This window comes from Cygnus atratus, chromosome 15, assembly GCF_013377495.2.
Source record: "Cygnus atratus isolate AKBS03 ecotype Queensland, Australia chromosome 15, CAtr_DNAZoo_HiC_assembly, whole genome shotgun sequence".
Taxonomy (NCBI): domain Eukaryota; kingdom Metazoa; phylum Chordata; class Aves; order Anseriformes; family Anatidae; genus Cygnus; species Cygnus atratus.
Genome location: NC_066376.1, coordinates 13,125,483 through 13,138,855, shown reverse-complemented (window position 1 = coordinate 13,138,855; position 13,373 = coordinate 13,125,483). Strand labels below are relative to the sequence as shown.

The following is a 13,373-nucleotide window of genomic DNA, read 5'->3' as shown; positions in this document are numbered from 1 at the left end:
GGACGATGTGCCCAAACTGCTGAGGGAGGCCACAAGGCTGTGAGAGCGAGAAACCGCTGTGTAGGGAGGCTTCAGTGGAGAAATGTGGCAGCAAAGACATCCCAAATGACTGCATCTGGAGAACCAGAAGAAGGGACATCCCCTGAGCCATAGACTGGGAAAATCCTCCGGGAATCCTCCGGGAATACACGCTCCCCTGGTCTCTGCACACTTTCCCAGACATTGCCCACTGCTGATGGCAGGATCTGGGCTTTAGCGTGACCTGATACGGCTGGGATTGTGCTTCATTAACGCTGGGCTCAGTTCTCAGCAGCAAGCCAGGCCATGCTGGTGGTATCACGGGACGGCAACCGCTGCCTCGGCCGTGCAGCAGCCTGTCAGGAGCTGCCAGGCTGCAAAATGGGCACAGGCAAGGGCAAAAACCCTTGGCAAGCTTACCTAACCTTGCCGGAAGGAACTACATAAAACAGAGAAACTCACAGGGAGAAGTGAAAATGAAATACAGAGGAAAATACATGTAAATGATGGGGAGATGTCATCTAGCCAGTGTGCCACCAAGACACAGAGGTTCTACCATGGTGAACCTGCTGGGGGATGGCTTAACAGCAAGGCAAGCTAGTCAAAATGCAAACAAATAGTTAAAATAAATTAAAATTCTTCAAAAAATGGCATTTTCTTTTTCAAACAAGGAAAACAGCAAGAAGCAAAACCCTCAGCAAGTTAAAAGCCACATTCACAGAGACAAAATATATTTTGAGCGCAATTTGCTTACCACACAAAAATTATAGCCAGTGTTTGCAAACCCATCAGAAAGAAGAAGTTTGCTGGAAGCCCACTGCGGCTGGCAGGGACAGGGCCTCACTACAAAAGCTCTGCATGACATTAAGGATGGATTTACAGTGAGCTTTTGCTTGTAAAGTAACTGCTTAGAAGTTAGGAGATGCTGTGGGAATAAATGGACACGATCTGTGCCAGACCTGTGCTGGTCAATACATCCAAGAGAGAGAGCAGCTCCTGCTGGCGATGCGCAGTGCCTCGGAGTGGTTAAAATGAAAGCAGGCTGTGAAAAGCTGGGGAGGGGTTGCGTGATGTCAAGTGGCTGAGCAGAAAGACTTAAAATGCAATTCAGTATAATTGAATTCAAGGCAACATAAAAAATAGTGCTATGTGTACGCAGTGACGGGCTCTAAACGAGTTTTATCATTCGGGAGGGAGGTGCTGGCATGCTGGCTGCAGCTCGCCTGCATGCTGCGTGTTGAGTAACAAAGCGCAAGGAACATAAGGAAGGAGTCAGTGGGCCTGCTGCCACAACCAGGCAGGGTCACTGCGCCCCGAGGAGGACGGGGATGTGGGAGGCAGCCAAGGGGGAGAGGCAGGAACGAGGGAGCAGAGTGCCAAGGCCAGGCAGGAGGCACGATGCTCGTAGACACAGCCCCTGCAGCGTAATGGGTTGCATGTGCACTGCTCGCCCTGCAGCACTGCCAGTACAAATTACCTGTCATGAAGTGGCCAGACTTCGTATCTACTTCCTCTTTCATCCATTTATTCTATTTTTTAAAAAAATTACTAATTATTACTTTTTTTTTCTCCTTCTTTGATACTAGCTTGGAGGCTCTTGGAAAGAAATCTTAAAGAATTCCCTTTTTTCACACACATTTTCCCATCTGCCTTTTCCCACCACCAATTTTTCTCACCGTTTTTTCTTGGCTTTCTGGGGTTTGACTTTTTAAAGCAATATGTATTTTGGTTTACTGAATGGATTATTCTCTGCCCAAATTGAATGTAATCAGGTCATGATCACTGTTCCCTAGGCAACCACCAACAGAATTATAGAGCTATGATCATGAATTAATACTGTTTAAAAAAGTCAAAAACAACAACAACAAAAAAAATGTAACTGCAGGGCTTAATAAGTTGTTGCTGAAACATGACATTCACGTCGGGGCCACCAGCTGGTGGCTTTGGTAGGGAAAAGCAATGATTATAGATCTTAATTCAGGAGTGAGGTGAAGACGCCACCAGCCTGTAAAGGTGTATTCAGCCAAATCTGATGAAGGAAATTCTGATGCATAGCTTTGATTAACACAGGAATTGCTATCTGCACCTATACAAGGGGCAGGAATATCTAGGACTGAGAAGAAGCTGGCGCAGTGGGGGTGGCTGTGAGGTCAGCCAGCTCTGCACACCCCTGCTGCACCCACAGTGCCAGGAAAAAATGACAAAGTGACCTGAGTGTGTGCTGCGTCCTGATGAACGCTGCAGGTAGGGATGTGGGAGCCCAGCCAAGCTGCTCCATGGCTGCTGGCATCGTCCACACGCTTCAAAGGCAGATGGAAAAGTGCTGGCAACAGACGGCAGCAAACGATCTGAATATGTGCAGGGCCTCCTCCGTCACTTGGCGCAGTTTGGGCTTTTCTGGGAACACTTCAAGTGCTTAGTGAATGTTAGGAATGTTTTTGGTGTTTGGAGGGGCTGGGAAGGGCAGCCAGCCTGAGGTGGGACGAGGTCTCCCCTGCCTTGGCCAGGGGAGTCTCCCCTGAGCCCCAGGGCTTTGCACCGGGCTCTGGCAGGGGGCTGATGCCAGGTGCCATTTTATTCAGGCAGCTTCTTCCTGGCCCTGCCATTTTATTCAGCCAGCTCCTTCCTGGCCCTGCCATTATTCATCCAGCTCCCTCCTGGCCTCACTGAGCTGCCGTGAGGGCAGCTCTTGCCTCAGCCTGCTGCCAGCCTGCTTCCTGCACGCAAGGTGCTCCACTGGCTGGCCAGGATGAGGTTTGGAGAGCGATGCCATCGTGACAGCACCCCCTGCACCTGTCCCACCGGCACCTTCCTCACAGGCGGCCCTGTCGCACCCATCCGGGGCAGAACGGCCGCAGTCCATCCACACTTGTTGTGTTGGCCCAGTGGGGCCTGTCCAAGGTGCGCGGCGTGCAGTACAGAGAACAGCTGGCCTTGTTACTCCTCCCGGCACCGTTTGATTAACCCCAGCACTCATTAACTTTGGAGAACCCGTTTTGTAGTCCTAAGCTCACTTTTAAGTAACTTTTTAATAGAATTTCTTAAATAACGAACCAATAACCCAAAACCAAGAAGGAAGTAACAGAAATATCGTCCTTCCTCCAGAGCCAGGACCTGGGAAGGCTGGTCGAGGCAGTAGGGGCAGCCCCCGGCAGCATTCCCCTTCCTTCTCTTTCTGTCCCTTCCCCTTCCTCATCCTCATCCCCTTGCCCTTCCTCATCCCCTTTCCCTTCCCCATCCTCATCCCCTTCCCTTTTTCCTTCCCCATCCTCATCCCCTTCCCCTTCCCCTTCTCCTTCCCCATCCCTATCCTCATCCCCTTCTCCTTCCCCATCCCTATCCTCATCCCCTTCCTCTTCCTCATCCTCATCCTTCCCCATCCTCATCCCCCTTCTCCATCTCCTTCCACTTCCCCTTCCTCTTCCTCATCCCCTTCCCCTTCCTCATCCTGCTCCCCTTCTCCTTCTTTATGCTCATCCCCTTCCTCATCTCCTTCTCCTTCCCTTTCCTCTTCCTCATCCCCTTCCTTATCCCCCCTTTCCCCTTCCCCTTCTCCTTCCCCTTCTCTTTCCCCTTCCCCCTCCACGCCCCCCGCCCCACACCCCCCCGAGCCCCGCGGGGGCCCTGAGGCGCGGGGCAGGGGCCGAGGAGCCGCCGCCGCCGCCCGGCCCTTCCCGGCCCCCCCCGGCCGCGCGCATGCTCGGGCCCGGCAGCGGCGGGTCCCGGGGCCTACGCGGCGGAGCTGCGGCGATGCCGGGCCGCGGGCGGCGGGGCCGGGGCCGGGGCCGGGCGGCGGGGGCGCAGCGCGACGGCGGCGCGGAGCGGGAGCAGCAGCGGCAGCCGGAGCCCGGCTCTGCCCGCAGGCCGGCCCGGTTCTGCCCGCAGTGCGGGCGCGGCGTGGAGCCCGCCTTCAGGTTCTGCCCGGCCTGCGGCGAGAGGCTGCCGCCGTCACCGGGGAAAGCGGCGGCCGCTCCCGCGCCATGGCGAGCCCCGAGCCCCGCGGCCGCCGGCGGGGCCGAGCTTGAGGCGGCCGGGCCCGGCTCCTCCCCGGGGGCCGCCCGGGCGCCCCCGTCTCCGTCTCTCGCCCCCCCGGCGAAGCGCAGCTCCCTCTCGCCCCGCAAGCCGCGGCCCGTCGCGGCGGTGCCGTTCCCGGAGGACGAGGTGCTGGAGGACCACGGCAAGAGGCGGTGGAGGCTGGGGCGGCTGCTGGAGCACGGCGGCCCCGGGCTGATGTACGAAGGTGCTGTGGGGACGGGGACCTGGGGCGGGGGGGGGTCCCCATCCCGGGCCGGGCTGTCGGGGTGTCCCCGCGGGGGCTGTGGTGCGGAGGCTGGCGTCCCCGCACCGGGTTTCGGCTCCTTGGAGAGCGCGGGGGGGCAGATGGGAGCCCCGTGGAGGTCAGGCTGCCCGCAGGCTGCTCTGCTCTGTGCTGAGACCAAAAGCCTTCTTGGCCACTGCTGCCGCTTCCTGGTTTGTTTTTTTTTTTTTTTTTTTTTTTAGGTTCAAAACCGACACGCTGCAAGCCCCGTGCAGGAGTTGCTGTGTTGTAGGTGTTGTCAGGGCTGTATAAATGTCAGGTCAGGATTCTCGACCTGTTTCAGGGCCAAAAGGAACCAGAGAAATCATCAGGGCATTTTCTCAGCTGTTTAGTGCGTGCAGATCTTTTCTCTCCGGTCGAGTTCTGTATTTCCAAGGGAAAAGTTTTGATCTCATTCCCCACCGTTAACCTGAAAACACTGCTCAGGAGGAATTTTCTCCGTTAGTAAGCTTTGCCCGATGTTTGGCTTTAGTTTCCTTCTACTTGCTTATGCTGCTTCATAACAAAGGCAGGGCATCCACAGACATGATGGTAGAAAAAGAGCAAATCAAAAGAGCAAATCACTGTAGTTGTTACTACAGTGGAAGGTGCTTTTACAGAGACACCCTTTGCATGATGAGCAGCTGATAACCTGTGTGTAGCATTCAGTCTGAGAGCAGCAGAAAGGAAACTTCCCCAAGGCAAAGTAATGGGTGCAAATTTTGGAGGAGGAAGGTCACATGTATATAATAACATTACGCAGAGGAGAAGGGACTGGGATCTCTTACAGACTTGAAAAACTACATAGTGAGCCAGAGGGAACTCTCATCAAATTAATTTGGGGATGCCTTTGAGATTCTACTAATGATTTGTTCTTTGCGTGCCATCTTCAAAGCACCCCATTACTGTAGCCATGCGTAGATGCTTCTGTGACTTAAGCAGATCTGCACTTGAAGCATGTCAGGGGTGCTGTGCTTCTGGAGCAAGGTAAGAATTATTTTGTAGCAGAAGACACTGTCACAGAGGATGCTTTTGCAAAGTCCAAGTGAAAGAAGCAGAGGATAAGTAAAAGTCGGGCTGTGCAGGCTGTGTTTAATGGCATAGCTGACACTGCAAGTAGCTTTTTTCTGTGCTTCTGTAACCACATCTGTTCCATCCTTCCACAGCTCAGTCAGCCTCTGGAGCCTGTCCTCAAAAGCAAAGATTCTCCCTCAAACTTGTGAGTTTTGATCTGTTTGGGTAAGAAATAGCGTGTAGTGTTGTGTCCAGGGCCTGACCCATCCGGCCTGTAGGACTAGAGGTGGAATTCAGAGCAGGTGGTCAGAGAGGCCCCCTCTAGCCTGAAGCTGTGCCGCCTCGTGGGATGTGCACTGGCTTCACTGTCCTCATCGCCGTAGGGAAAATCCCTTAGAGGGAGAGAATAACACCATTGCTTAGGAGATGGATAAAACTTCCCAGGGATCTCTTGCTTGGTTTTCAACAGAAGTTGGCTGTTCCGCTAGAGGCGTGAAGAAAAATAGCTATGAGGATTTCATTTAAAAGCAAACAAACAGACAAAAACCCCTTCATCCCAGAAGACTGCCCCTTCAATCCACAAGGCTCAGTAATCTCTAAAACTGAATATAGTGCTGTAGGATAGAGTTCTTGTTTCATTAATGTCAGACCTGCTTTCTTCCTATATGGCAAGTGCATAAACCCTGCTGAAGTCAGGGGGGAACTGGAGATGACAGAATTTGGTGGTTATGCTGAGGTTATACTGAGAGACTCTAACACCAGAGCACATCTTTAAATTAAACAGTAATTAAAGTTGTAATTCTGACCCAGCTTCCTAGGCGCTTCCAAAGATTTGTGTTCTCCGGAAACGTGTTATGTTCGGTAATAGCTGTTCTGCAGTTGAAATTGAGTTGGTGACTGATGGCTCTGTGGGGGACGTGGTGGTGCCCACTCACATGTGCTAGTAAAATTATTCACTCTTCTGTCAGAGGAGAGCTGTATAAGAGGGTGGAGAAAGAATACAGTGGTAATGAGAACAGACAGCTAGCTGCCACAAAACTAGAACCAGTAGGTGGGGATCTTTGTTCACTTCTGTACGTAACACTCCCAGCTCCTGTATTTTGCACCTTCTGGTGTTTTGATCAGCAGTCTTCTGACTCTGTAGCCCAGCCCTGGCGGCTGTAGCGGTCTGTCGTATAGCACATGAGAGCATTTCGGTTCAGACTGGCTTTTCAGGCAAGATGCACGATGAAATACCTGGAACGTGGTCGTTTGTGTTGTCTGGAGACTGCTGATCCCGCAGAAACCGGGACCGCTTGTGGGTGGGGCCTTTGGTATCAAACCAGCCAGGATGTAAAACGGCTGCCTCCTCCCATGCGTAGCATCTGTCCTAAGTTAGTGTGCAGTATCTTGAATATATTTCTGTGTATGTCTATATAAACGTGTGTGGGCACGCAGACGTGCATACATTGATTGTAAACCATCAGGTCACTTGATAACAGCAGTAGTAAAAGAGTAGTAAAGCTGACTGGGGTAAAAAGGATGGACTTTAAGAATCCAACACATTACCCAGACACTTAGGAAATGTTATGAATACAGACTTTCTTGCTTGTCTTGTTTTCTGACAGCTAGCATAAAATGGAATAGCTTTGACTTGCCTGTTTGCAGCAATAACCTCATCTGTGCTGTGGCTATGAGGGTTGCCTCTGTCTCCTTCTAACACAACAGCTTCAGGACTAGAGCTTGTTCTAGGCTGCCAGATGGTTCACATTGTCTAGGTGCTCTTAACCAATGGATGCTTCTTAGTGGTAGTGCTTGACACGTGCGGTGTGAGACAGCTGCTCCCTTGTTCTGTGCTGATGCTTGGAGTTGATGCGGCTGTCAGGTGCGGCATTAAATAGCGAGCCAAAAGACCTGAACTCTCTTCTCAGCTCTTTTGCTGTCTGTTCTTTTGTTTTTTTTGGGGGGTGGGAAGAGGGAAGTTTTAAAATATTTAGTAGTCTTGTAGCAGTCTTGCCCAAATTGGCCGTTCTAGCAGGGGGTGTGTAGCTGAAGTAATGCATTTTCTTTCTGTTTCCTTTAGGATGTCAAAGATGGCAAGATCTACAATGAACAGAACTTCTTCCAGCGAGCTGCAAAGAAAGACAGAGGTTGGTGCTTCTCGGAAGGGTGGGGATGAGGCTGCTTGTTAGGAAAACTGGCATCATTCTCTTGTTGGTTCTGTCAGTCTCTCAGAAGGCAAGGCTAGACTAAACTAATTTGTTGCTTCATCTGTGTCAGAGTGCTGAGCAGTTCAGCCAAGAGCTGCTCTCCCAGTAGTCGCCTTTAGGACACTAATAATGGCATTTTGAAGCTCTCTTGCTCTACCCAGGCTTTGTCTTGATCTCGGTGGTAGCTGTTTAATCCTGCAGCCTGGCTGGCCGTTGCTCGCTCTCTCTTCTGTGCTGCTTCCGCGGGCATTTCTGTCAGCTGCTGTCAAGTATTTACTCAGTTGACTCAAAAACCTGAGCATGGGCAAATCTGACCAGGGAACATGGACAGGTGTTTGAGCAAGGGTTTTGGGGGAATTCCTGACAAACCTGCACTTCTGGGAAGACTGCAATCAAGTCCTTCCCAAGCCTATGTGTAGAATTTGCTTCTCCATCACTGCTCCTGACTCTCTTCTTCCCTTCTTGTTTTACGTAGCCCCATAGCAAGCACACGCTTTAGCCTGCTCTGGTATTTCCAGCATGCCTTCGGTCTTATTCTTGCTCTGCAGTGCTATGTTCATTGACATGCTAACACCCCAGCATATTAGGCTGGCATTTCTGGGACAGAATCAGTATGAGAGTGACTTTTAACTGAGCTGCCCAGGGCAGATCAGGCCTTTGGAGAAAGGCCATCCCTGACTGAGCTCCTTTGTTTTGGAGCTCCTTAGCAGCATCTGCTGCACTTTGTCCTCTTCTCTTGCCTTCTAGTGGATAAGTGGAAGAAGCTACACTCTTTGCCCCTGCTGGGAATCCCCAATTGTGTTGGCTTTGGACTGCATGCAGATAAATACAGGTGAGGCGACTCTGTGAAGGGCATAGCTGAGCTCTTTTGTCCACAACTGCCATCCTCTTGGGCTTTCCTTCTTTTCCTCTTGCTCTCTGCTGTTTCATTTCTTGCTGTCCGCAGGCTCCTAAGTATGTGTTGCTCCTATCTCATTTACTACCAGAATTATTTATTACCAAAAAATATTGCTTCTCCCAATAGCCTGTTTCCTTCAGTCCTTGTGTTGCTGGTGAAGTCATTGCTTTTGCTGCTTCTGCTCCTCAGGCCCAGGGACATCTTATTCCTGCCTTTTAAGCTTAACACAAAAGGGGAGACCGAGACTTTGTAATATGTGGTCAGCATGTCTCTCCTTTTCAAGGAGTTTTTTTGTTATATATAAGAAATGAGGAGAGCTTTGCCCAGGTCAACATGAAGTGGGGGACAGGTCTAATCCAGGTAGAATGCTTGATGAGTGTCTGTTGTAGGGTTTCTGAACCAGGTAGGTACTGCCAAGTCCTTGTCTCTTGTAGGTTTTTGGTGTTCTCAGACTTAGGGCGAACTCTTCACTCCATCCTGAATGATGGCGTACGCCTGAATGAGAAAGCAGCTTTTCAGATCGTAGTCCGGCTGGTACGTAGAGAACCAATACTTTCCAAGAGACTCGTTTGGAAAAGGCATACAACTTTTTCCCTAATCTTTTAAAGATGTTTTAGAGCTAACCCAGGGGTTTGGCTGGGGTCTTAAAGCAGCATCCCTTGAGCCTGTTGTGAACTTGAGTAGCATCTCTTGAGCAGTATGTAAATTTGAAGGAATTTGAGATAAGGAGAATGAAAGAAAGCTGGCACTTGAAAATCAGAGTCTGTGAGATGTGGTGCTTATGTATACCTGCACACAGCTTCAAGGAACTGCGTTGGAAAGTCCAGTTTAGTGAAAGCCCATGTGCAGAAGGAATGCATGGGTCTAATACGTTCACATTTTCTGTTTACTTGTAGCTAGACTGCCTGGAGTACCTTCATGAAAATGAGTACGTGCATGGGGACATCACGGCTGAGAACATCTACGTGAACCCGGCAGACCTCACACAGGTATGGAGCAGGAGCTGTGCTGCAAGGAAATGGCAGTGAAGGAGGGCTCGTGGAGCAGGACAGAACACCCAGGTTCCTGGAGCAGGGGGACGATGCATTCTGTGCAGTGCTCAAGCAGGTGTTGTGGTGCAGGATTGGGGAACGCACAGATTTGACACCTGGAGGAGTGGACATGGTACCTAGCATGCCACCTAGAGTCTGCAATAAGGAGATTCCTTGGAGGGAATTTTCAGGCTCTGTCCTGGAGACCTATGGAGGAAGAGGAGCAGATATACAGCTTGGGGTCCTGCCCCCAAGCAGTAATGCTCAGACGTGTGTTTATTGGTGTCTTGTAGGTGACCCTAGCGGGCTACTGCTTTGCGTTCCGTTACTGCCCAGGAGGGAAGCACGTGGCTCAGCGCGAAGGCAGCAGGACCCCTCATGAAGGCACGATAGAGTTTATCAGTCTGGACAGCCACAAGGGAGCAGGTGAGTCTCTTTCTGACACAAGCCAGTCAAGCTTGCCACAGAGCTGTTTCTGTGGCATTGCTCTCTGGAGCTGGCATTTGTTAGTAAAACTGCCTGGAAATCATCACCTGCAGCTCAGTTTCTGGTCAGGCTATTTCCTCTAACCTCTCTCTGGGCTGCTGTGTTGGGACTTGCCAGGTTACTCGGCAACGGCAGCAAGAGGTGCAGGGATGTTCCTGCTCCATCTGGAGCCTTGGCTCTACTGCAGGCATGCGAGGAGTAGAAAACTGGGCTGCTTCCTGCTGGCTTAGCAGGGATATGTTTCAAACCAGACTGGATCCCTGCCCAAAACAGACTTGAAGCAAGCCAGCTTTGCTCTGACCTTGAAGCAGTGAGAGCTGGAAGGGCATTTAAATTAGCCAGTACCTCTCTTGGTTGCAATGTTCACACTGGGCAGATGTTCGTCCAGGGGCTGGGCCATGCTCATTCAACTGTGTGGTAGCAGGCTCTCAGAACTATTGATATGCTCTAGCACATCTCAGTGAAACTCTTGCATTTCTGTACTTCAGCTCTTTAGACTTGTGCCCCATCACAAGGCTGCCCATTTTACATAAAGGACACTTCAGATAGAGACTTCCGAGGTTGTGCAATGAGTGCTAGAGTCCCTACTTGCGTTTGAAGGAGAGGTGCTAGCTTGCGCCTCTTCTCAGATGGCTCCCAAACAATTTTTCATGTGTCAATCTCCCTTCTTTCCCATCAGGACCATCTCGACGGAGTGACTTGGAATCTCTGGGCTACTGTCTTCTGAAATGGCTCTGTGGCTTCTTGCCTTGGTCTCATGATCTGAAGAACGTGGAAACTGTGGTGGAGAAGAAAGAAAAGTAGGAGAAATCTTCTGCTCTTTTGGGAAATGCTCAGCAGAAAGTACTGAGGAATGTTCTGTGACTTGAAGAGAAATCACATGGTCACAGTACACTATTGGAACGTGGGTTAATCCACTGTAAAGGCTGAGACTGGAAGCAGGTGGCCAAAGTTGTGTCTTCCAAACAAAAGGGTTATTGGTGAACCCAGATTTCAGCACCGTTTAGAACCTGGTCACCTCAATTCAGCCTTTTTTTGTCCCTGTTGTTAAAGATGGGCTGCTTGAGTGCCTGCTCCTTTGCTTCTTACCTGACAGCACTCTGCACTGATTATTCCAGGTACAAAGCAGCTGTGACATGCCTTCTCCAACAGTGCTTCATCGGGCAGAGATCGATTCCAGGTGTGGGTTTGCTTTTCCTATGGGCTTCTTGTGTAGGGAGGATTGACTGTACTTGAAGTTAGAGCCTTCCCTGTGCTGGGGTGCTAGCTGGGATGGCTTCCAGTGGTGATGGTGCCAAAGCATTGCAGGGACCAGCTGACAGGCTCCTCCTGTGAATGAATCCCTTGTTTTCTTTGCAGCAAAACAAGGAGGGCTGCTGCCCATTGTCTGTATTCATGAGCCTTGCTGAAGAGGCAAGTGTTGTGGGGGCTTTAAAAATGCAGGATTTGGGTCGCTTCCCCGTCCTATCTTTGAGTTTCATATTAGTCTTCTGTTTTTACAGACCCACAAAACAGTTTGGGTGGGAAGGGACCTTAAAGATCATCTGGTTTCAACATCCCTGCCATGGGCAGGGACACCTCCCACCAGCCCAGGCTGCCCAAAGCCCCATCCAGCCTGGCCTTGGGCACTGCCAGGGATGGGGTGTCTACAACTTCTCTGGGCAGCCTGTGCCAGTGCCTCACCGCCCTTATTGTGAAGAATTTCTTATATCTAATCCAAGTCTACTCTCTTTTAAAGACTCCTTGTCCTATCACTACACTTCCCGACAGAGTCCCTCTCCAGCTTTCCTGTAGCCCCCTTTAGGCACTAGAAGGCCGCTATACGATCTCCCCAGAGCCTTCTCTTCTCTAAGCTGAACAAAGCCTGCTCTCTCAGCCTCTTTACATAATGGAGGTGCTCTGTCCCTTTGATCGCCCTCGTGGCCCTCCTCTGGACTCAGTCCAACAGGTCCTTGTCCTTCCTGTGTTGGGGGCCCCAGAGCTGAACACAGGGCACTGCAGGTGGTGTCTCCCAAGAGCAGAGTAGAGGGGGTGAATCACCTCCCTTGTACCTGCTGGTCCCACTGCTTCTGATGCAGTCCAGGTTTTGTTTTCCTTTCTCTGCAGCTGGCCAAGGCAGGTGAGTGATCTGTCTACGGGGAATGCAGTCTGGAGAGGCTATTTGACAGCTTTGTAGAGATGATGGGTGGCCGTGCTGCTCCGGGCAGTGACATTCTCATTTTGCAGATGCCCTTCAGAGCTACCTGCAGCAAGTAATGGCACTGGAGTATGAGGAGAAGCCCAACTATGAGTTCCTGCGGCAGCTCTTCAAAAAGCCACTGGAGAAGATGAAAGCATCAGCTTATGACTCCGTGGCTATCAGGATAGTGCCCTAAGTAAGTGCCTGTAGTTTATAGTGCCACAGTGCAAAGCACTTGTGCCCCTATGCTGCTTTGAGCAGTACAGCACTGCTGCCCTGCGCCGTACACCCTGTGGTGCTGCAGGCAGCAGCAAGAGGAGGTGAGAACAGAGTAGGGTGGTCTGTGAACTCACCAGAGGAGACCACAGGGCTCCTCCTGACTTTGAAAGCAGTACTGTTCTTTCACCATTCCCTCTTAAGAGACCAGTCCAGTGCTACGCAAGGCCAAGCTTAGCATTTGTCACAATATTTGTTTCTTTGAGTTTTTCTAGAAGGGCTTAATGCTTGCCACCTTCTTCCAGGTACAATAAAGGCTGAACAGTTTGCAGGGCCCTGAAGGTGCTAATAAAATACAGATTGATGTGTACTGTGGTCCTTTAAAAAAAAAGAAAATCCAGAACCTGGGCTGTACCTTTTGTAGTTCCTTTTCATAAAGCCAGCTTCTAGTACAGCTCTCTAGGCACAAGTGCTCTATTTTGTCCGTGGAACACCTCCAAGATGAAGGTTTGAGAAGAGATACAATACAAATAAATACAAAGACAAATCTATGTCTAGTCTGGGCCTGTATCAGTCAAGGCCTCTGGATTAAGCAGGAGCCCCAGGAACAGATTTCTGGGAAGGAATTGTACAAATGCTGGTTAATATTCCTGTTTGTGCCTTTTCTTTTAGATCAAGGAAACTTGCACAGGAAAACAGAGTTCAAAGCTTTCTGCAGCGTGAGCCCCTTTCAGAAGACATTTAACTTTTAACCTGCCTGTTTTAGAGACTTTTTAAAAGCATTTTCCTCTAATTTTAATGTGATGTGCTACTGAATGCTGAGCCACTGCTGTAACAAGTTACTGTGAAGATGCTCCTGCATGGCAAGTTAGTGTAAACAGCTGGAGAAGTGCACTCTAGCCACCAGGAGAAGGGCACAAAGAAACTAAATCAGGGACTTTTTTTTAAGTGACAACAGTGGCAGTGTGTTGTTTTATAATAAACTTTACGGACAAGCACCCAAGGCCCCCTGGCATGTAGTTATTTGTCATGTTCAAGGCATTTC

General features: G+C 50.5%; 1 protein-coding gene across 1 annotated transcript; it reads left to right on the top strand.

Annotated features, from left to right (window-relative positions):
• The first annotated feature begins 3,768 nt into the window (after window positions 1-3,768).
• VRK3 (VRK serine/threonine kinase 3) lies at window positions 3,769-13,326 on the top strand. Its single transcript, XM_035549001.2, has 11 exons — window positions 3,769-4,258; window positions 5,482-5,534; window positions 7,392-7,458; window positions 8,266-8,350; window positions 8,851-8,950; window positions 9,313-9,405; window positions 9,741-9,873; window positions 10,613-10,733; window positions 11,052-11,113; window positions 12,160-12,308; window positions 13,001-13,326. The coding sequence occupies exons 1-10, from the start codon at window positions 3,769-3,771 to the stop codon at window positions 12,306-12,308; spliced, it is 1,353 nt and encodes a 450-aa protein (XP_035404894.1). The 3' UTR covers window positions 13,001-13,326.
• Window positions 13,327-13,373: the final 47 nt, after the last annotated feature.